At 38.6% G+C, this 24,878-nt stretch overlaps 1 protein-coding gene across 2 annotated transcripts in view; it reads left to right on the plus strand.

Moving 5' to 3' along the window:
- CERS6 (ceramide synthase 6) overlaps positions 1 to 24,878 on the plus strand; it is a 313,294-nt gene that overhangs the window by 62,096 nt on the left and 226,320 nt on the right. For both annotated transcript variants that reach the window (XM_078070944.1, XM_078070943.1), the window contains exon 2: positions 23,567 to 23,672. In XM_078070944.1, coding sequence (XP_077927070.1) covers positions 23,567 to 23,672 — 106 coding nt within the window. The remainder of the gene's footprint in view (positions 1 to 23,566; positions 23,673 to 24,878) is intronic.

Here is a 24,878-nt window from a genome sequence, read left to right on the forward strand (position 1 = left end):
AGGGATCTTATCCCTGATGACTTTTTTTTTGGAGAAACACCAGCTCGTGGAGATGTCTGTCTCTTGAAGTTTAAAATAATGGAAAAGAAATAAGGAACTCAGACTCATTTTGTTGGATAATCTTCAAGTGGAGCTGGAACTTCATCTAGTGCATGTTTTTATTGACTGCTTATGCTGTATTTTGAAATTTTAAGGAATGGGCCAAGTCTTCTGTTTTTAGTAGTTAAGACTCCCTTGCAGGTATAGTTTCCAGAATATTCATAATCACCCACATTTTCTTTGACTAGAGGTTTACCAGGTGATAAGGGGGTTGTGAGGCCTGGTCCATGGGATGAATATAGATCTGAGATGTCATAACATTTTACTTGTAAGTTAAAGAACCAGACTGACCCATCATGGAATAAAGTCAGAATGGAAAAGAATTCTAGAGGTCACTCAGGGGAGATTATCTAGCTTCTGCTTGAATGTATCAAACATCAGGCAGCTAAATAATAATAGTAACATTATATATACGATATACTATAAAATATTATATAATAAGCAATATTGTTATTTTAATGTCAATAATAATTAACTGCTATAGCAGCTATAATGTTTTTGAGTAGCCATGTGCCAGTTCATGTATGATGTACATTATTTCATTTAATCCTCTAATAGCTGTATGATATAGCAACTGTGTAGCAATTAAAGGCACAGATTCTGGAGTAAGACCATCGGAATAAATCTGAGCTCCATATTTGTTTGCCATGTGACCTTGGGAAGTTACTTAATCTGTGTGCCTCAGTTTCCTCATTGGTAAAATGAGGAATGTAGTATCTACTTTTTAGGATAGTTTTGAGGATTAAATGAATTTGTTTGTGTAAGAGCTTAGAAGAGTGCCTGACCCAGAGCTATTGTTGGAACTCTTCCAATTTGAGAATGAAGAAACTGGTGTTATGTTGTTATTTGATGTGTGACCTTAGACTCAAGAGGCTGGGACTCAAAGCCAAGTCACCAACCCGTGAAGCCCATACCTGTTCTTCGCCTTTAAATACTGTTTCTCCTGTGTTATGGCAGCCAATTTCATTTATGAGCAATTCTTGTGGATTGAATTCTGGTTTCTTTTAGCTTTGTGCTCATGATCTCAGATCTATCAAAATATAGTACTTTGACCTAAAAGGTGAGGAAAAGAAAAAGTGCAAGCTTGTGGTGGTTCTGCCCCTCATTACTGTTAGCTAATGGGCTTAATGTTTGATGGGTGTTGTTTGGACTCTGGAAGTTTTACGAAAGGAGGAACACCTAGTTTAGAAGTTTCTCCTATAAGCCCGAAGGAACTAGAACTGGGTCTCTTGTTTAATTCTTTGCCTGGTAAAGGTCAAGTTCAGGAGGATGCTTGCCGAGGTTAGGAGCATGCTGAGAAATACATGGGATGGCAGTGGTGGTTGTGGAAGCAAAGTGCTAGCTATAGTTTTAAGGAGGATGTTGAGGCCTTCCTTTAATACCTCTTCTTTTGGCTATTGGGGCAAGAATAGCCTTACTCTCCATGGAAAGGAGGAGACACAGGTGCCTTTTTTTGCTGTTAAAGATCTTGCGAAATTTTCCATTGGAACTGGGATTAATTTAAGAAACCCTAATAAACTACAGAGATTGTGTGAGCATGAGAGATCACTCCCTTCTTGATTGTCTGTTGGAAGATAACCTTTAAAGTTTTGGGGGTAAAGTGTTCTTTCTGCTTTTTATTTGGCAGGTATATATGAAATAGTGTGGCCATAAGTTCCTTTTAGGCTAAAGAAAAAAGATAAATGTCCTTTTCTTTAAAAAAAAAAAAAAGATTTATTTTAAAGAGAGAGAGAGCAAGCATGGGGAGGGGCAGAGGGGGAGAGAGAATCCTGAAGCAGACTCCCCGCTGAGCGCAGAGCCCAACGTGGGGGCTCGATCCCAGGACCCTGAGATCATGACCTGAGCCAAAATCAAGAGTTGGCCACCTAACCAACTGAGCCACCCAGGCGTCCCAAGATGCATGTTCTTTTTTTTTTTTTTTTTTTTTAATTTTATTTATTTATTTGACAGAGAGAGACACAGCGCGAGAGGGAACACAAGCACAGGGAGTGGGAGAGGGAGAAGCAGGCTTCCCGCGGAGCAGGGAGCCCGATGCGGGGCTCGATCCCAGGACCCTGGGATCATGACCCGAGCTGAAGGCAGACGCTTAACGACTGAGCCACCCAGGCGCCCCCAAGATGCATGTTCTTGATGCATTGAAGTGGCATGTCAGTGTAGGACAGCAATACTGGAGAGATTATAATTATGAATACTTCTTCAGTGGATGATTTTTTGTGCTGTATAAACACATAACCATTTTAAAGGACATTAAAGGATGCATCATAATTTAGTCATTGTTCATTTATTCTCAATTGGAAATCTAGTTTTGGGTCCAAATCTGAGAATTTGCCTTTATTTTCCCATCTCTGTGCTGTGAGGCAGAGCTGCCTCTACCACATAATCTAATCATCTCATGTTTGGTTGCCTGGACCTGTGGTACAATGGAGTCCTGGAGGATGGGGGGGGAGTACTGCTTTTGGTTCCCCTTCTAAACAATACCATAGGGCTCAGGGTCTCATGAAATTGTGGTTGAATTAATTACGTAGTAAGATCATCATTAAAACCCTTCCTCTAAGAATGTAAAAACAGCTTTGTCTGTATGTGAGAACTGATTGTTGTGATCTTTGGGATTTCTGATCATTTCATAGTGAGTGCCTAAAAGACTTAACTACACACTCTGCGGGAAAACTCTATGTATGTATTTGTCTCTTTCTCTTCCTGCCACTTGCCTCCCCACTCGTCCCACTCCTTATCCTTTCCTGCCCTTTGGTGACTGGCATGTCCCAGGGCTCAAATCTGGGTACCCATAGTAGATATTCCATAAGTATTTGTTAACTGATTAAAGAATAATTTTACGTACATCATAAATATGGGAAAATGTTTTGGCATTGATTGATATTCACTAGAATGCTGGCTTTGGTAGCATTTTTCAAATAGTCTTAGGGACCATACATCTTAAATTACAGAGTCTTGGCAATACTGTGCCATATAGAGAAAAATATGTTGAGAGGTAGGGAGATTTCTTTTCAAAGGGATATTGTCTTAAAATTTTAAATAAGAAATAGACATTTATGGTACACCTTCAGTTACATACTGTGGTTACATTTTGGAAAGACTTTCAAAACCTTTTTCTTTCTGCTACATGAGTGCAATTTTTTTATGTTTATGAAAGCATTAAGTATTTTCTATTTCCTATAGATATTTTCTATTTCCATTTTCTACTGATTACTAAATTAGGTTTGACAGAATTGGTTCAAGCTCAACTTCAGGGAAAGAAATTTGATTTGATAGACAAAATTTAAGAATGGCAAAGCTGTACAGTCATACCATTGGAAAGCCACAGAGGAGAACCAGATAGTTTCCAAAGCTGGGATCTAAGGACCAGCCTAGATGCTAATACTGCCTGATAGAGTGGTCATTCATAAGCGAAATGTTCTAATGTAACAGTCAGTGTGGGGCAGAGGGGAAACTGAAACCCTTATTTATTCCCCATTGATTTGGTTCAAAATTGGGCCATATTTTTCTCTTTTCAAACAGAGAAAAATACTGCCTCCTCTGCCTGATAGATTTATCACAAGGATCCCACGAGATAAAGAGTACGATAGTGGCTTTGAAGAACTGACAAGCACCAGGTGCAGGAAGAGGAGAAGGAGGTGGGGGAGGAAGAGATGATGATGATGATAGTAACAGAGCTTTGAGGGAGAGTTCCAGCAAATTACTAGTGGGACTTCCTGGGTGCATTTGAACTGAGGCACTGCCAGACGACATTTCTTGGGTTCTCACTAGGTCAGAGGTGAAAGATGAGGTGTTGTCATGTTAAGCTAATAAATGACATTACTAAGGCCAGAAGTTGAAAAGAATTCTGTCTGCAGCTTGGGAGCCCCACCCCCCGCCCCCCACCCTGAAGGTTTCCAAAGTCTGGGAGCCAAGACATCACTTATCTCTGACAGGAACAATGGAAAGATCTAAATTAAAAATGGAATAGCCTTCAGAAACTGTCAGGCCCTAAGGGGCTTCACTGAGCATAATTTTCTTTGAATGGAAATAGTTTATAATTTCTTAGAAGCAATTTTTCAAAGGTAAAAAAAATTAGGCATATAGACGTGTTTCCTCCCTTTCCAGCTCCTTCAAAAAAAGCCAGTTTTGGTCAGTGTGTTATCTCTATGGTTTCTGTGCTGGGCAGTGATTGATTTGAGAACACAATTGGAGAATTTATTGTGAGAATGATGTGTGTGTGTGTGTGTGTGTGTGTGTGTGTGTGTGACTTCCCTAGTTTGGAGTCTTGTTGACAAATTGAAAATTCTGTGGCTCTGTTTTCTGATATAGCTGCATAGCATTGTTCTTGGTACTGAAAAGGAGCCACAAACTGGTGGCGATTATAATTCTGGGTTTTGAGATCTGTGTAACAGGCACAGGTAGCCGAGAGCTGGCTGCATGAGCAGGTTTGTGTAGCATGTTCAAGACAGCCCATCTACCTTATCTGGGGCCAAGTATTGGCTATTTTGAAATCTATAAAGTATCTTTTAAAGCAGGTGTCATTTCAAACTGCAGATTTAAACATTTTTCCTGTTAGTGTGAGTCTAATCCCTTCTGAGCGAACATTTTCCTATCCTTTTTTGAAAAAATAATTTTATTAATATGCTGAAAGTGTCAGCATTCAGTAGCGGTTAGGAAGTTGTTTTCTCCAGTAATCTAAGTGAGATTTTGAATGAAGTGGGAGAAAATGGTAGCAGTGAGAGACCAAGAGCTTTTATGTATTTTCTAACTACATGAATGAATAGATTACACTCAAATATATCTCAGTAAATATTCAAGTGTTTATGATATGCCAGGAGTAACAGTAGCTATATTAGAAATGCTTTTGCCTATAAAGAAATAATGCCTGATTGACATTGGCTAAATGAAAAAGTCATTTGATGATCTTCTATAACAAGAGGAACAGTAGGTCCAGGGCTCTAGTTTGGATGTAATAGCTTGACAAAACCAGTGGAGAGACCCAGGCCCTTTCTGCCTTTCTGCCCTGTGCCATTGTCAATGTTTGGTTTTTATCTTTAAGCTTATCACCTCTTGATCCCATTATGATTGCCACTGCTCCAAACACTACCTTTTACAACAAGGAAGGAAGAGGAAGAAAGAGGCTGAGTGGACAAATAAACTTCTTTTTTTTTTTTTTTTTTTTTAAGATTTTTATTTATTTATTTGGCAGAGAGAGACACAGCGAGAGAGGGAACCCAAGCAGGGGGAGTGGGAGAGGGAGAAGCAGGCCTCCCGCTGAGCAGGGAGCCCAATGTAGGGCTCGATCCCAGGACCCTGGGATCATGACCTGAGCAGAAGGCAGACGCTTAACTACTGAGCCACCCAGGCGCCCCATAAACTTCTTTTATCAGGGAGGAAATTTTCTCAGTCCCTTCCACACCCCCAGTAGCTGTCAGGGAAACAGAAAGCAGATATTTGGAGAATAATAATCTGATTTTCATGATTGTCTCAGATCAGTCAGAGTTCATGGGTAGTCTTTCCAAATAAAAGAGGTGTTTTGTTTGTAAGGAAGGAGGGGTGGTTTTTGGGTGGGGGGTCCAATATTGTGTACTTGGTAACATGTGCCAGGCTTTCAGAGAAGAGAACAAGTGAGCCAGGGTCATCAAGGATCTCACTACCTGATGGTGGGGAGGAAATAAATGACCAAATGGGCATTCCAAGAGACCTGTGGAATATGAACAGTGTCAAAGGAGTGCAAATGCAATACTGTTGCAAGAAGGTTTGGAGAGGGATGGAGAGGTTCAAGAAAATCTTGGGAAAAGATAACCTTTGAGATGGGCACAGAAGTTTTCAACAGGTGTAGATGGGCAGCCAGTGGCCTTCAGACCAAAATCAAAAACTTAGGGTTTGTATAGCAGGTGTATGAGGAGAGTAACCATTGGTAATGGTGGAAAGCCCAAACATGCCATGGTGGTGGCCGTATTACCATTAGACAGAAGCAGACAAATGAAAGAGTGATGTCATTGTTCTGGATGCCTGCCTGTTAAATGCCAGGTGCAGTGCTGGGTGTTTCTCCAAATAGACTATCTTCTTGGGTGGATATGCTCACATTTCTCTCCTTCGTGTTCTGCTCATCCAAGGGCCACTCCCAACAGCATTTAAAATTGAACTTTGGGGGTGCCTGGGTGGCTCAGTTGGTTAAGCGTCTCTTGGTTTCGGTTTAGGTCATGATCTCATGGGTTGTGAGATCGAGCCTCACATCGGGCTCTGTGCCCAGCAGGGAGTCTGCTTGAAGATGCTTTCCCTCTTCCCCTCCCCCCACTCGTGCTCACATGCCCGTGCGTGCTCTCCCCCCCTCAAATAAATAAATCTTGAAAAAAATAAAATAAAATTGAACTTTGAACACACGTGTGTTTGTAATATGTAGGTGCAGGTAGTATTTTTTAAGTTAAAGAAGTCCCAAAGGACCTCAAATCACAGGTCCAGCTTTCTTAATGGGATGTGATAATATCCTGCAGCTTAATGAGCTGTAGTGGGCTTCTAATGCTGGTGTTTTACATTAGCTTCATTTTGAATGAAGTTTAATAAACCATACCAAGTTATTTTTGGTACAGTTAAAGCAGTCATCAAGTTAATTTTTCTGTATGGAAAGAAATTAATGAAATGCAGTGGGGATTGTGAAACAAAGGGAACAAAGTCTCAGTCTTCCTTGAAGTGTCCATCCAAGTTGCTCAATGCTGCCCCATACTGCGGCCAAACAGGCAGGACTGGAGACTGAGGTGGAGAAAGAACGGAGAGGCCCAAGTGACCTCTCAATGGTATTTGCAGAGGGAAAAGAAACTCTGTGTAATAAAAAGATAAAAAACAGTATTACTGATACAGCACTCAGGGGATTGGATTGACCATAAGCCCAGTGAGTGAAGGGGCTGCCAAAAACTCGATGTTAATGTGGCTCCTGATTGTTGGCATTTGATTCTAGAATGAGAAAGATGATACTTTTATTTTTCTCTGAGTTACTGTGAGATTGTATGTATGTATACTATAGGTATATAAAAGCTATCTTTTATGCATTTCTCTGTAAAAAGAATTTAACATAGTTACAATGCCATTATCACACCCAACAAAATTAAGTGTAACATGTTTTTATACACTATTAGCAAAATATTTTACCATATTATTTACATGTATATTATATAAACGATATCTACATCTCTATGTAGACGTTTACCTGTAGAAAAGAAGATTCAGAACTTGACCTGATTTGAATGTTGTAGGATTGTCATGTGGAAGAAAGTTTGAGATTTGTTGTCTTTATTTGTCTTGGTAGGAAAGGCCCAGCTGATAGAGTTATGGGGGCACACTTGGGCTCATTTCTAAGGAATAATTTTCTGAGAGCACTGCCCATAGGTGAAATGGGCTGCTTTAGGTTCAAGAGAATTCCTTCATTCCTTAAGACCAGTCTGTTCAAGTCTAAGCTAATGCAGTGGTTCTCAGGCTTCAGCATGCATCAGAATTACCTGGAGGGCCTGTTAAAACCCAGATTGCTAGATCCCACCCTCAGAGTTGTTAATTTGGTAGGGCTGGGGTGGGACCCCATAACTTGCATTTTTAACGATCTCTCGGGTGATGCTGATTCTGCTAGTCTGGGGACCACAGTTTGAGCAGCACTGGGCTAAAACATGCTTATCAAGCTAGGAATCATTTGTGCATAGGAATCATTTGGGGATTTTTGGTAAAACACAAAATCTGATTCAGTTGATCTGGGGTTGGACCTGGGATTCTGCATTTTTAACTTTTCCCAGGCAACCCCAATGACTGGTGTATGGTGCTTGAGTAACAGGACTAAAGAACTCATCAGGAATGATGAGGCCTGAGGAAATTTAAACATCCAGGGGGTAGTTAGACCAGAGGATGTCACCCTGAGTTCCCCTGAAATAATTTTATTTTGTAAATCCCCAAAGGAAACAATGAAAAAGTTGACTTTTGCTTAAAATTTTTTTTCATGATAAAATACCCTTTTATTATAATTATCATACCATAGTTACTAACATTTTATGACCCTTCTTTGCAGGTCTTTAAATAAGAACTCAGTTAACTCACTATATAAGATTTTGCCCCTCAGGAAAATACCTCATTGATTGAATCTACTACGGAGCTTTAAATGGAAATGACCTTCATGTTCTTTTATTTAATTGAGCTCTGATGTTTACTTGCAGATTTGGTTATTTCTCATAAATGCTCCCATCAAAGAATTTTGAGGGTTTAATACCATTATGCTCACTCACTGGGCTTTCTCATGATGCCACTGGGGTTGTGGTCATAGAAGGCTTATAGTACATCAAGAGATTACTAATCTTTTAAAAAAATAACAAGGATCTGTATACATTGCTTGCATAATACAAGGTTGCATTAAGAAAATGGTAACGTCTCTCATGGGGAAATGCTTGTTTCCTAATCAAGAGCCGAGTGCATATTTTACTCTGTTTTCTCCTGTTTACTCCATATGAGTAAGCTGTGTTTTGCCTTTGCTGCCTTCAGAGTTGTCTCTCCACCTCTTACTTGAGCTTTGTTTCTCATCTCGTGCGCTTACGTTGCTTTTTAGGTTTAGGTTTTCTGGCAGTAAGGGGATACTCTCATAGAATCACATGCAGATCTTAGACCAACTGAAATTACAAGATGAAGATCTCAAAAAAGAAAAGCAGATGAGTAATGGCTCTTTAACCTTTATTGGGTGTTTTTCTCCTACAAAGGGGATGAAACCAGCATTTGCCCGCGTATGTACCAGGCACTTTACATTAACGTTTTATTTAATTCTCACACAAGTCATGTGGTCCAGGTGGTATAATTTCATCACAGGAAAACTGGCTCAGGGCAGTGAAATAATTATCCTCCTATCTCACAGCTAGTAAGTGGTCAAATCAGGATAGCCTATCTCCAGAGCCGCTTAGCCTCTTTCTATATGGCGAAACTTCTTAAAATAAACAACAGATTCTTTGGAATGCAGATGTTTCCACATCATGTACCAGTGGTGTGACAGCAGAGGGTTTTGAGTAGGAGAGCAAGAAAAAAAATGTCCTGGCCAATCAGCATCTCTTTAGTTTCTTACCCAGCGGCCACCAACAGACCTTATATCAGCTGTGCTAAAAAATCAAATGACGTTGATGTCCAGTTGGCAGGAGCATCCCCAGACTGAAGATTTTGAACACGTGAAGAACAGTCTCTGCTGATAATTGAGCCATCATCTCTCAGCTCCAAACCCACCCTTCTCATTTTATTTATGGTGTTGGGACAGAGGCTCTAAAAACCACATTTCTCCTTTGCCAGCTTTCTCTCTATAATTTCTGCCAATATGCTAGAGGGAGGCGGCATGGCTGGAGGAGGGAGACCAGACATGCTTATCCTGTTTACCTCCTTTCCTGAAAGTGTCCCCTCAGCAGCTGTTCTTTCCCCAGTAGAGATGGCTGGTTTTCAGCAATTGATTGGCTTCTGACTTTCCCGGGCATTCCCAGAAGCAGCTGCATCATGCCCCCTCCAGGACATCATCCCCAGTTGGGAGCTGCTGCTTCCTTGGGGATCTGGGTCAAGCCTTGGGGTCACCCCCCCAACCTATACTCTCTGTTCCCACACCCCTAGGGCTGCTGGCTGTTATTGCTTCCTCTGTGACATCTCAGGGTTGCCTTTGTGTCTTTTAGTACTCTTATACCAATATAACTAGTTCCTTAGTTGAAATAACTTGTGGTTTCTGTCTTCCTGACTTGATCCTCACAGATACACACCCTCTTAGGGAGAACGTCTAAACTATGACGAGTGTGGCATGAACACACACTGCCTGAAACACACAGTGTCAATTGCTGACCTAAGGCAGGTGGGCAGAAGTCATAGAAGAACTCGAGGGATTTGCAAACAGATTTGTTAGGTTCACATTTTCATAGCATGATTCAATCCTGGGATAGCATGATAAGTATGAGAAAAGAACAGGAAATGGTGGCCACCTGAGAGGAGCTGTGTGCCCTAGCATCAGTTCTGACTCTAGGTTTGGGAACGACACTCTCTGGGTCTCCGTTTTCTCACCTCTAAATCTTAGGTAATACTAATTACAAGGTCAAATGAGGTTAAGAGAATTAAGAGTAATTGTTAAGGGAAAAAAAAAAAGGCCTTGAATTAAACTATTAGGATGATCCAATACTGTAATGCTGTCATTAGACTTGGTCTTTGTGTGAAGGGGTTTGCTGAGACCATAGGGGTCTGTAAGTGACAAGAGGTGGGGGCTCTGGGAGGTGATGGAGACCAGTCACTGAGTACCTGCTCTCTCCTGCATTGTGCTCAGTGTGTTATATATGCTACCATTCATCTTTTACCATTTTATAGTAGACTGATTTTGCTGATGTCAAGAGCCTTCCTTCCTTCCTTCCTTCCAAGATTTCTTTATTTGAGAGAGAGAGAGTACACACACACAGGGGGAGGGGCAGAGGGAGAGAGTCTCAAGCAGACTCCCAGCTAAACGTGGAACCTGATGCATGGCTTGATCTCATGACCCTGAGATCATGATCTAAGCCAAAACCAAGAGTCGGACGCTTACCCGACATAGCCACCCAAACACCCTGAGAGTCAGTTTTCTTAATCATTCTTTATTACTGTCAGTGTGTGAATGATGCTACCCTTCATTCTGTCTCATTCTGTTTTTCACAGTTATCTTTGCTTGTGAAATAGGCACATGATATGTAACTAGTGTTAAAATTTGTGTTAGGCTTCAAATTCTTCTAGGGAAAATTTTAGCATAGTGGTTGATCATGAGCTTAAATGAAAACCTTGTATGAAACTCTCCTTCATGAATTGCTGACTCTGTTTTCAAATTCTGTAAAGTCATTGTGCTATTAGATCCACCATCAAACTAAAAGACACTATCCTGGTTTACCTGCACATGCCCCAGAAATCTTCAATGGTAGATCAGAAGTAAAACCAAGCATCATTTATTGATGACTGATGGCCAAATTTTGTGGTTTTGAGGCACCAGTGGCCAATCCTGTGGCATTGGTATCTAGGCCAAAAGACTGTGAGTGTGTGTAACCAGCTGCAAGCAGTCAGAAATGTTGAGTAAGTGCCGTTGTTGGAGTAGAGTAAGAGGGGTGGATACTGGCATGCATCTCTAACCCCTTAGTGTACAGTTCAAGTCACGGAAACACTGAAGTCTTCTTCTGTAAAACAGTGGTAAAATCAGTTTGCTTATCCCTTAGAGACATTTGGAATGGTGACAGAGATGAAGGGTGAAAGCCCATGGTGAACTGTAAGGCACCTGGCAGACATAGTAGAATGAAAGGATTAATGCGTAGAGGAAGGCTTGGAACTCTTCAAAATCTCCCATTTTGCTTTAGAGCCAGTCTTGAGACAAATCTACCAGTAACAGGGTCCTATAAGACAGTCTGTCCACAGGCCTTGAAGGCCTGCTTCTTGCAACTCTGCTTTGCTCAAAGGGTCATCTAAGGAAGATGAGTGATCAGGGGTACTTAGACCCCATCACAGAGAGAGCATGAGGACAGTGACAGGAAGGTATCTGTGAGAGTGCTGGGGGTTACAGTTGAAGGGAATTCCGAGGCTCTCTGGCTGAGCTCTTGATTTGTGAGATGTGTCAAAAGCTGACGGCCTGAGCTGGAAGCAGCAGTTAGAGATGGAATTGCCGAAATTGCAGTCAATGAGGTAAAGAGGCAGAGCTGACAGAGTGACAAATTCTGTGAGGGTGCAGTTGTATCCCTCAATGGGAGGTCCAGATAGTATCATTCTTAATGTGCAAAGAAGTGCAGATTAAGAATAACGCCTCACTCATACATGGGCAATATTCCCAAAAGAGGGATTGACAATTATGTAATTTTATTAATATCATAATGGAAATATCAGCTTAGTGGTAACCTATTAAGGACTTTCCTGATTACAAGGGTATTTTCATATGTAAATACACACCATACAGTTTTCCTTATAAATATCTCTAATGCCTTTTATTATTTTATGCAAAACACAGGAGCATATTTTTAATTAAGACACAATTTCTTTTTATGAACTTTATCTTTAAAGGCTAGATTCTGTGCTTCTTGAATAGTTGCAATGAGCTCATGATGAAATGTCTGAAGCCAAGGAGAGGCAGTTTTGACATTTCTCAGGTCAACTTGGGCTTTCCAAGGATCTCAGCTTGAAGCTGATGGCACTTGATGACCTTTCAGTTTGTGATCTGCACCTTTTACAAGGTTGGACTAGATTGGCAGGTCCCTTTACTACAGCTATTTATGATTTAGCTGTAATTTTTAGAATTCTTCTTTTGATTTTTTTTTTTAACAACAACAAAGTCTCTGCCAATGATTATTTATGAATAAAAGCAGCCATTTTCTGAGGGTCTCTTCACTTCCTTAAAGAATAGGATAAAGTTAGATTCAGGAAAGAATCCTTAAAAGTCTAGAAAAACAAAAATTTCAAGTTAGAAAAAGATGGATGAGGAAAGATTTATGGGGGCTCCAGCCTGTTGATTCTTGAAGAGAGAAGAACACAGAATGACTTAATCTGTGTTTTCGGGTGTTTGAGGAGGTTATTGACTGTACTGATCTCTCCAGAGGGCTGAGAAAAGAGGAAATGGGTTTATATTTCAGCAAGAAAAAATTATGCAGGAAGAATATTTTGAGTCAAACATGATGAAAAACTAAAATAGGATACCAAAGGAAGATTTTTCTTTTTTTTCCCCCTTTTTATTTTGAAATAATTATAGATTCACAGGAAATTGCAAAGAAATGTACAGGAGGGTTTCATACCCGAAGGAGGTTTCTGAATGATGTCTTTAGAGAAGAAATCTGGCTCGGAGGAAGAAGGCTGAACCAAGGGACATAAGAAGCTCTTAAGTTTTCTGGCTCTTTTATGAATTTTTGCCATCTTTACGTCTTCTTATAACACATTTCCCATTGCAGGTTACCAATCAGCACCGACTAGAGGTCCTCCTAATGTGCAAAACGTATGCTTCTTGTAATGAAAATTTAAGACTAGCCAGTTGAACCCTGTGGTATGAGGTTTATAATCATTCTTTCAATGTTCACACAAAATTTGCAAAGTCGGTTGTACTGTCTCCATTTTATAAATGCAGTTACTAAGGCTCAGAAAAACTAAGCAGCTTTCCAAGATTTCAAGCTCAGAGCAAATTCACTAGCGATATGGGTTTGTTCTAAAGGAATTTTCCTTTCTACTGTGTGATGCTAGAAAATTGTCCTCTGCATGCACACCCTGTGTGCCATCTTCCCCTATTTCTATCCCTTTCCAGTTGGCCTCAAGATGCCAATGATTTAGAAATATTTCCCAGCATGAGACAGAGTGTAATTATGGCTTTCATTATATAGATGAAGAAATAGAGAAGTTCTGTGGCGTCTCCAGCCATGGGCAGAAGCAGTTTTCTTCTGGTGGCATCTCAGAATTCTCAGTGTATTTATTTAGTGTTGGTAACATTTTTTTTTGAAGTAATTTCAGGCAGTTTCATAGTTTTCTATCTTTAGGTGCTCCCATTGACTTGAGTTTCATCCTTTGTCTACTTGACAAGGTAGTGAAGTGGCATTTTATTTTTACTCCCCCTACTGTTCTCTTCCTTCTCTCAGTAACAGTGGAGCCCTTTGCTTGAAGAACTCTATGGAGTTAGTTGGAATGCAGCGGCCTCAGGGCTTTCCATATTCAGTTTCTGTGTCATTAAGGTTTTGAGTCTTACCTGGCATAGAAACCATTCTGTTCAACTCTATTTTTAAAGATTTTTATTTTTTACTTTTAGTATTTGAAATCACATTTTAAGATGTTGAAAAATATAGAAAAGCATAAAAAAGAATGTTAAAGTAAGCCACAATCTTTTTACCTGGCAGTAGGCATGATTAACCTTTTAGTATATTTTCAATTTCTTTTATATGTCAGAAATTTATATGTATCTATAAATAGTCATCATATAAACATTGCTTTACCTTTTGCCTCTGAGCATTTTTTTATGTTATTAAATATTGATTAAAGGCATTTAATGTTATTTACCCTTAAAGTAAATATCAAGCAAACATACATACAAATTTAAACAATATAGAGAGGTATAAAATGCAAATCAATCTTATTAACTCCAAAAGATTATCACCATTACTAACTTTTCACTACTCTCCCTAATAAAAGTGTTTTTTAAGTAAACAAGTATGATAATACTTGTTCTTTATCTTGCATTTTACATTTGACTATTATATCTTGAAGCACAACAAATCTACCTCATTTTAACAACCTTATAGAATTCCATTGTATGGATGTGCCATATTTCATGTGTATCCCTTGGATAAATACTTGTTTCCTGCCTTTTTTGTTATTTCAAGCAATACTTCAATAAACTTTATTTTAAAAAATGCCGGTATATCTGTAGGGTAAATTTCTAGTAGGATGTATAACTAGTAATGCCCACAAGGACTAGGGCATTTTAGTAATTTGTTAAGTACTGGTAAATTGCATTTTTAAGATAGTACCAGTTTAGACACCCATCAGTAGTTTATCAGAGTACCTGTTTCTCTTTACTCCTACTAGCTCTGAAATTTATCCAAATTAAAAATTTTTGCAGATGTTATAGGTGAAAATGATGCAGTGTTTTGATATCAGTTTTTTTTAATTATTTTTTTAAGATTTTATTTATTTATTTGACACAGAGAGAGAGAAAGAGAGAGGGAGAGAGCACAAGCAGGGGGAGTGTCAGGCAGGGGAGAAGCAGGCTCCCTGCAGAGCAAGGAGCCCAATATGGGGCTCAATCCCAGGACCCTGGGATCATGACCTGAGCCAAAGGCAGCTGCCCAACCGACTGAGCCACCCAGATGCCCTTGATATCAGTTTTTTAAATTGAGGGTGGAGGATCATCTTTTCATGTTTATTCGTCGTTTTTACATATTTCTTTACTTAATTATCATGAGCAGTTTATTGGTGTTCTTGTTTCTGCAAATCCTCAGCTGTATTTTACATTATCAGACCCAGCCTGAAGGTTGTAAAATGGTATTGTTGCATTTTCCTGGTGGCGTTGACTATCTGTTTATATGTTTATTGATATTTCTGTTTTCTGTGATTGCCTATTTTCATCTTTTGCCCATTTTTTCTACTGATCATCGAAAATCCTTAAAAATATAAAAATTCAGGGGCACCTGGATGGCTCAGCCATTAAGCGGCTGCCTTTGGCTCAGGTCGTGATTCCAGGGTCCTGGTATCGAGCCCTGCATCAGGCTCCCTGCTCCGTGGGAAGCCTGCTTCTCCCTCTCCCACTCTCCCAACTTGTGTTCCCTCTCTCGCCGTGTCTCTCTCTATCAAATAAATAAATAAAATCTTTTTTAAAAATATAAAAATTCAGAATATAGAAGATTCTAGAGATTTTCCTATTCAAAACTTCATGACTGATTTCTTTGAAGCTTTGGAAATATTAGCAAGGGTGATCCACAATTCGAGTGGTAAAGATCAAGCACATGGAACAATGGATAATTTCCCATGATGACAGTTATTTCAAATCAATCTGAAGAATTTAATCATTCAAATTCATCTTTACTTGAATCTGTATTGTGGTAATTGGACTTTGACCAGAGTTTTGTACTGTTGGAAAGGGTCTAATGGCTGTTTCCTGAGAGAGTCTTCACAACAGCAAAAAGTAAGAACAGTTAGGTCTATGTAACCACTAAATACCATGTTCTACAAGGATATGTAATTTCTTAGGAGAAATATTCAGAATAGGAAAATAAAGAAGATTACTAAATACATATAGTCTGATGTAATTTTTAATAAAAATACAGTAAACAAGGTATGAAAAGCATATAAAGTGTATGGGGGAGAGGTAGCAGAAGAATGCTCAAATGCCAATAAATGTTTATCTTTGGGTGATGGCATTCCTGGTGATTTTTAATATTATTAGGTGCTTTTTGTTACTTTTACACTTTCTATGCTGTGCACCACTTTTAAATCCACAAAATTACAGAAATGAAGGCTCAGTAGAATTTTGATGGTTAATAAGCATTTCTTGAGCTCTTGGAGAGCATGACTATTGTACAATTGGTAATTGTCTTGGCCCCGTCCATAATTCTCTTTTACCCCTAAGTTCATTGTATTTTTATGAACTACACCACCTTTGTCCACCTCGGTTTTTTTGCCCAACAAAGGAAAAAAAACAAAAGATGTACAGTGATAAATTCTTCTGCTAAAACATAGTGATTTTTTATTTTTCAGATTTTATTCCATTATGTGTTTTATTTTATAGTTGTCATTCTAGTATATGTAGCTTGAATTGTTTCCTGTATATAATGTGCCGTTTTTGTCTGGTGACTTTCAATATTTTCTCTTTATATTTGGTTTTCATCAGATTGACTATGATTTGTCTAGGTTTTCTTCATTTCAAAGTTACTCTTTTGGGGTTCTTGAGCTTCTTGAATCTGTTTATCTTTTGTCACATTTGGGAAGTTGCAAACTATATTTTTTGTAATATTTTCTTTTTCTTCCCCACTCTGTCTCCCTTTTTTCCTGAAACTCAAATTATCCATACTTTAGCCTTTTGAAATTGTTCCACAGGTCCTCAAAGTCTGTTTGTTTTTCCATTGTTTTTTTCCCCTCTTTTTCATATTGCATGGTTTCTATTGACCTACCTTCAAGTTCACAGAATATCTTTGTATGTCTTTTCCCTGAAGTGTGGGTCATATTTTCCTTTGTTCTTCATCAACGTATTAGATTCTATGCTGGAGTTTGAAGGTTAAATTGTGGAGATACTAGATTTTTTTTTTTTTTATTTTATATTGCCCTGAAAAGTGTTGATGTTTTGTGTTAACAGGTGATTTACTTAGTTGGATTCAAATTGTAACCTGTCATGTATTCAGTGGACAGTGGCTTTGACCTCAGTTCAGTTCTTTAAATCTTAGTTCCTGGCTGCTTTCAGTTTACCTTGTACATACATAGTTCAGAGATCAGCCAGAATCATGCTTGGTTATACACAGAACTAGGGATTGGCTTCTCTGGCTTTTCCCCTTTCATGGTTCCCTAGTCATTCTGATTTTCCCAGGCTCCTTTCCCTGGTTCCTACAGCTAGAAAGAGAGTGTGTGTTTCATCTGGTGCTGTGACTGTGTCTGTTCTCAGGGGAGAGCTGCAAAATAAACATAAATAAATAGGGAACTTACTCTCTGCTGGTTGCTTGCTCCTACCTTTGACTCATCTCCAAAGTCTATCGCTCTTAATCATTCTGTTAAGTCACTAGGTAGTTTAGTTTAGGGGGGATTAGTATGTTGTACAGTATTTTTAAAGATGAAAAATCAATGTACTAGGACCTCATTCTGTCACATCAAAAACAACTTATTTTAGTCCTAAATGTGGATTTATTATAGCAAGTCAAAGATACATAAAAGTATAGACAAATTCCGCAGTGAGGCACTAAAGCTAAAGAAAGAAATTCTGCTCTGGGTGCTTGGGTGGCTCGGTTAAGCATCTGCCTTCAGTTCAGATCATGATCTCAGAGTCCTGGGATCGAGTCGAACATCAGACTCCCTACTTGACTACCTGAGTCCCTCTACCCCTCTACCCCTCAGCCCTGCTCCTGCTCTCTCTCTCAAATAAATAAATAAAATCTTAAAAAAAAAAAAAAAGAAATTCTGCTTATCATCATTTTAAAATTGTCTTTTCAGGGGAACCCTCCTACACTGTTGGTGGGAATGCAAGCTGGTATAGCCACTGTGGAAAATAGTATGGAGGTTCCTCAAAAAGCTGAAAATAGAGCTACCCTACAAACAGCAATTGCACTACTGGGTATTTACCCCAAAGATACAAATGTAGTGATCTGAAGGGGCACCTGCACCCCAATGTTTATAGCAGCAATGTCCATAATAGCCAAACTATGGAAAGAGCCAAGATGTCCATGGACAGATGAATGGATAAAGAAGATGTCATACACACACACACACACACACACACACACACACAGGAATATTACCCAGACATCAAAAAAATGAAATCTTGCCATTTGCAATGACATGGATGGAACTAGAGGGTATTATGCTAAGTGAAATAAGTGAATCAGAACAAGAAAACTGTCATATGATCTCACTGATAATGTGGAATTTAAGAAACAAAACAGAGGATCATGGGGGAAGAGAGGAAAAAATAAAATAAGATGAAACCAGAGATGGAGACAAACCGTAAGAGACTCTTAAGCATAGAAAACAAACAGCGTTGCTGGAGGGGGTGGGGATGGGGTAACTGGATGATGGACATTAAGGAGGGCATGTGATGTAATGAGCACTGGGTATTATATAAGACTGACGAATCACAGGCCTGTACCTCTGAAACCAATAACACATTACATGTTAATTAATTGAATTTAAATTAACAAATTTAAAAAACACTGCTATAGGAAAAAATTGTCTTTTCAGTAGTAGAGATAATTAATCTACAGTTTCACATTTGTTTCTATGCTCCATCTCTTTTCCTTTTTTTTTTTTTTTTTTGATTTTATTTATTCATTTGAGACAGAGATAGAGAGAGAGCACGAGCAGGGGGAGAGCAGAGGGAGAGGGAGAAGCTGGGTCCCTGCTGAGCCAGGAGCCTGATGTGGGGCTTGATCCTAGGACTCTAGGATCATGACCTGAGCCGAAGGCAGATGCTTAACCATCTGAGCCACGCAGGCACCCCTCTTTTTCTTTTTTTTAAGGTTTTTATTTAAATTCCAGTTAGTTAACATACAGTGTTATATTAGTTTCAGGTGTACAGTATACTGATTCAGCACTTCTATACATCACAGGTGCTCATCACAGCAAGTGCACTCCTTCATCCTCATCACCTGTTAAACCCATCCCCACACCCATCTGCCCTCTGGTGACCGTCAGTGTGTTCTCTATAGTTAAGAGTCTGTTTTGTTGGTTTGCCTCTTTTTTTCCTTTGCTCATTTATTTTGTTTCTTAAATTCCACATATGAGTGAAATCATATGGTATTTGTTTTCTCTGATTGACTTATTTCACTTAGTATTATGCTCTCTCTAGCTCCATCTATGTTGCTAGAGATGGCAAGATTTCATTCCTCTTTATGGCTAAATAATATTCCATTGTGTAAATACACCACATCTTTATCCATTCATTAGTTGGTGGACACATGGGCTGTTTCCATAATTTGGCTATTATAGATAATGCTCCTGTGAATATTGGGGTGCATGTATCCCTTTGAGTTAGTATTTTTGTATTCTTTGGGTAAATACCTAGTGGTGTAATTACTGGGTTGTAGGGTAGTTCTGTTTTAACTTCTTGAGGAACTCCATACTGTAAAAACAGAACTTTTCTAATTATTTTTTTAATTGAAATCTTTATTAAGATAGTTGTAAATTCACATGCAATTGTAAGAAGTAATACACCGAGAGTTCATGTAGTCTTTATTCAGTTTCCCCCAATGGTAACATTTTACAAAACTATAGTATAATATCACAATCAGAATATTGACATTTATAAAATCTGATGAACTTGTTCAAATTTCTCCAGGTATACTTATTTATACTCATTTGCGTGCGTGTGTGTGTGTGTGTGTGATTTAATTCTGTACGTTTACATCATGTGTAGGTTTACATATCTTGCACTGCAGCCTCACAACTGTTTTGTAAAGTGCAGGAAATGCTAGAGTTAGAAAGGACTAAAAGTCTCTGGCCGTGTTCCACACTGAAGATTACATGGTATTAAATGACTAGAACTAATATTTGCCCTCTAAACATTTATTTATTTTTTAAATTAATTTCCTTTAACATATTGTAAACATTTTGAGTGCAGTAATCATTTTGTGTTTTGTTGTACCTTCACCCACACCACAGCCCAGAGCTTACTTTGGTGCTCTGTGCAAAGATGTTCAATTACTGTTTAAAATACAAATACATGTTGTTAAATAGAATTAAAAAGTAGAAATGTCTTAGGTATTTTCTCTGCTTTTGAACCGAGGCTAGTATTTTTCAAAGCTCATATCCTATTATGTTCCCTTGCACATATGTTCTGCTACATGAAAGTACTTTATAGATGTTTGATCTTGGGAAAGCAGTGTTGCTACCTTTGATAAAATAGTAATTAGGTGAGCATTTCTGGTAAAGGTAATCATCAAAGTCTGAAAATACATATTTCCTTTTAACTATTGTAGTTGTAGGTATGCCTCCTACCCGCCCCCCACCCCGCCATGTATCTCTCTTCTCTACAAACCTGTGAAAGACAGCTTTTGTGAACTTATTTCTGTTAGAGCCAGCACTGAAAAAAAATCCAGCTTTCCTCTAATGGACCATGATCCTAGGTAACAAAATTATGGTAGTTGTGTCATGGGTTTTATTTGGTGTCTCATATTCTCTCTGAAAATATAAAATGCCCAGCAGTGATTCACAAATTCTTTGGGGAATAAACACAAGTAAGATGTCTACATATTCTTATAATTTAGGGATACTATTAGGAAAATAAAAAATATATCTTCTTTTCTCCTCTCCTTTGAGATTTCAAATTACATGTTTTCTGCCTATCTTGTGAAAAGTTTTTTAAATCTTGAAAAGTAAGTGCCTGGGTGTGTGTACTAGATAAGTTGAAAAGAGAATACCTGGTGAGGGGTTGAGGGAGCAAACACCGATGCTGAGTGGGCAGCTTTGACTGAGGCAAGTGGTTACTCTATCTGATGACCCTGGTGTTTTTTAATTGCCTGTTTAGGTTTCTGCCTGTGTTTGCTTGGTACTGTTAGAACTTGTTGGGTGCACATGGCTTGGCACAGTATAGCTGAAGCTGAGTGGGTTTCTGAGCCCAGAGAAGTCATGATGTATAAATGCTATATCGTATGAGACCCTATAGATGGCACACATCAGAAGTTTTAGATAGAAAGACCCTGGGACATCATGTTTTAACATATATGTGTATTTGTACATACATGCAATTTATATACATATGTAGTTATCTTTTTAAAGATCTTATTTATTTGAGAGAGAGAGAGAGAGGACGAGCAGGCAGAGGGCGAGGGAGAAGCAGACTCCCCACTGAGCAGGGAGCCCGACGTGGGGCTCGATCCCAGGACCCTGAGATCATGACCTGAGCTGAAGGCAGATGCTTAACTGACTGAGCCACCCAGGCGCCCCCATATATATGTAGTTAATATTAAATTTTCTTATATATGTGGAGATTGAGGCACAGAGAGATTTCTGCAGTTAGGGTGCCACAGCTGGATAGTGGCAGAGATTATTTCCATCCAATCCTTTGGACTTTTCTTTAAAAATCTGTTTACAGAGCATCATATTTACTTGATAATTTTGATTACCAAAATTTGATAAGTTTGGTGATCAAGAGATATGCCTTCTTCAAGATGCTTTGGCATTAGCTCTTGAAATTTAGAGAAGAGTTTTTAAGAAGTGGCTTGAAGCTTAAAAAGAGGAGAAATGTGTAAGTAATCTATTATTGCATAATAGATACAAAAAAACCTTTTTGAATGCTTTTTTTTTGAGTTACTGCAGGATGATAGCAAAGGTGAGGAAGTGGCTTTTGAATTAATTAGGTTAAGTGAATTTCTTGACTGTCCTGCTTGCCCAGTCATTGTTGTGGGGCTCACAGGGAAGTTCTGTTAACTTGTCTACAGCATTCAAAACAGTGGTAGCAACAATGAAAACATATTTACTGAAGATAGCCGGTTGGTCACATTTCTCGACCCCCTCATGAATCAACCATCCTCTGCATTTCAACTCTTAACTCTTTAGGAGATAGAAAAAAGACCATGTACTGGGACAGAAGGATGATGGCAAATTCAGAAAGGAAATTTGAACAGTGTTTTAGAATTCGTGGGGATGGGGAAGATGAGGGAAGGCAGGGGAGAAACTGACAGGGAAGAGTAGAAGGCAATGAATGATGAACTGATGTTGGCCCTTACACCAAATTAATCTTGCTATTTTACCTTTTTTTCCCCCCACTCTTGCTGGACCTTGTATCTTTTCACACTCTTATCATAAGGAGGAGGCAAAAAACCACAAGGCAGGAGACTTTGTCAAGAAAACAAGTTCTGGACTCTTCTCTATGGGCATTACCCATCAACCTTCATTTTTTTTCCACGAGCTATAGCTATAGTTCCATGATTGTTGTTCAGAGTGAAGACCCAGAGTGAAAAAGGTTACATTTCTCTTTAAGAAGGTAGGGGCAATGGTAATATATCTTAGAACATTTTACATTAAAAAGAATCAAGAATGCAAGTTTGGGGAAAACTCCAGATTCTAGAACACTTACATACTAGGAAAGGGTGGTTACTCCTTCCTAACTTTGTCCCAGAGAGCCCAGCAAAACAGGTATTATATCACATTTTCTATGTATATCTTTCCTGGGTTAGGCTTGCATGTACAGTCGTCCATTTTCCTGTTTGAATAAATGTCTTCTCTTTAACTTGAAATAGGACCCAGTAGGATATCAAGTGATGTATGTATGTAAACTTCATTAGTCCCACTTAAAAAAATTCCTTTGTCTGCTATTCTTTAATCTCATCAACTAATATTAAAAAGCTTCATGATCTGTTTTGTACATTTATCAATTGTTGCCTTTGGCCAACATTAAATTAATATGGGTAATACTTTCTTCTGATATTATATTATTTTGTATCAGTAGACAATGTTGAATGTCACTACTGAAAAGGAACGTTCACAAAACCTTATTTTTTGAACATTTAGGCTAAAACAACTCTTAAAGTTGTAAATGTGTTAAAAAAAAAAAAAAAAGCTTTAGAGATGTCACCATACCTTTGGGGCTGGCCCCATGCCCTCTCCTACTCCTTCAATGCCTCATTCACATATCAAACATGACCAGAAATGAAGCTATGTCTTCCCATTCTTCTTGACATAGTCATTTGCTTAGGATAAAAACAGTGCAGCAGATGCTTGTAATCATTTCAGACTTTTCAACTTGTCTGGGACATCATGCTGTCTGACATCGTTCATTACTCCATATGAGAAAGGCACAAATAACTGCAAAGCAGGAATTTTAAGAAGCCATAAGGAATTGGGGCTGAATATAGTGTGCTTTGATTATAGAGGCAAAAATGGCCAATTTTATGATGTAGGGGTGATCAAAGGTACATTTTCCATGTGTAATCAGATGGTTAGTAAATACTTTCTCACAGCAAAAATATATGAGCAATGACAACTGCTAGCCACGTGTTAGTAAGAAAAGCATAAATTATATCATTTTAAAATGATGGTTTGTTTTGTTTATCTATTTCACTTATGTACTTACATTTGTCATTTGGTAGTCTTTCTACCTGTTCAGTCTCATTAGAACTTAAGGATCAGGAGATTTACATGTTTTAAAAGGATTTCTTTTTTACTGTTACTGCTGGAGGACTAAAGGAGAGAAAAAAAAGGAGTGACCAACATATGAGTGTTAGTAGTGTCCACCCAGCAGTTTATTGGGACAGTGGAGTAATATGTAATTAATCGGTGACATTAAGAACAGTTATAGAAAGAATAACTTCTTCTGACCTTTTTTTTTTTTTTTTAAAAGATTTGTAGCCAAACCATGTGCCATAGCCCTCCACATTCAGGCCAATGGACCACAGATTGCCCAGCCAAACGCCATTCTGGAAAAGGTCTTCACTGCAATTACGAAGGTATGATTGTCCTTTTGTACGCTATGAATTATTATGACTGCCATTCTCAATCTGAAATTATTTAATCCCTTCTCTCCTCCTGGGTTTGAGAACTAATTGCCCAGCCTCATGTTGGAAAGAAGCTGGGTAGAAGCTGAATAAAAGCGGGCATGTTTGAGACCTGTTTGTTTACTCTCACATTGATTTTAGAAGCTTGTCTGTAAAGAACAGTCTAGATTAGATAGTGCTTAGTCTAATTCTGTGCCTCTTTTAATCTCCCATGACATGAAGCAGTACATATAACAGTCGGATGGGATTTTGTGGAGATGACTGGGTAGAGCTGAGGAATATAATGAATGTACAGGCATACCTTGGAGATATCATGGGTCTGGTCTGAGACCCCTGCAATACAGGAAATACCACAATAAGGCAAGTCAAATGAATTTTTTGGTTTCCCAGTGCATATAAAAGTCATGTTTATACTGTATAGTAGTCTGTTAAGTAGGCAATAGTATTGTGTTGAAAAAAACAACGTAGATACCTTAATTAAAAAATACTTTATTGCTAAAAAATGCCAACCATCATCTGAGCTTTCAGCAAGTTGTAATCTTTTTGCTGGTGCAAGTTCTTGTCTCCATGTTTGATGGCTGCTGACTGATTAGGGTGGTGGTTGCTGAAGTTTGGGATGATCGTAGCAACTTCTTAAAATAAGACAGTAATGAAGTTTGCTGCATTGATGGACTCTTCCTTTCATGAGCAATGTCTCTCTAGCATGGGTAGCATGTGTAGCGATGCCATTTGATAGCATTTTACCTGCAGTTGAACTTCTTTCAAAATTGGAGTCAGTCCTCTCAGGCCCCACCACTGCTTTATCAACTCAGTTTATGTAATACTCTAAATATTTTCTTGTCATTTCAACAATCTTCACAGCATCTTCACCAGCAAGAGATTCTATCTCAAGAAACCACTTTCTTTGTTCATTCATAAGAAGCAACTTCTCATCCATTGAAGTTTTGTCAAGAGATTGCTGCAATTCAAAAATAATACTAATGAAAAGGTTTGAAATATTGCAAGAATTACCAAACTGTGAGGCAGAAACATGAAGTGAGCCAATGCTATTAAAAAAAAAAAATGTCCCAATAGACTTGTTCGATGCAGGGTTGCCACAGACCTTCAGTATGTGAAAAACGCAGTGATCTGCAAAGCACAATAAACGAAGTGCAATGA

Source organism: Halichoerus grypus, chromosome 4 (genome assembly GCF_964656455.1).
Source record: "Halichoerus grypus chromosome 4, mHalGry1.hap1.1, whole genome shotgun sequence".
Classification (NCBI taxonomy): Eukaryota; Metazoa; Chordata; class Mammalia; order Carnivora; family Phocidae; genus Halichoerus; species Halichoerus grypus.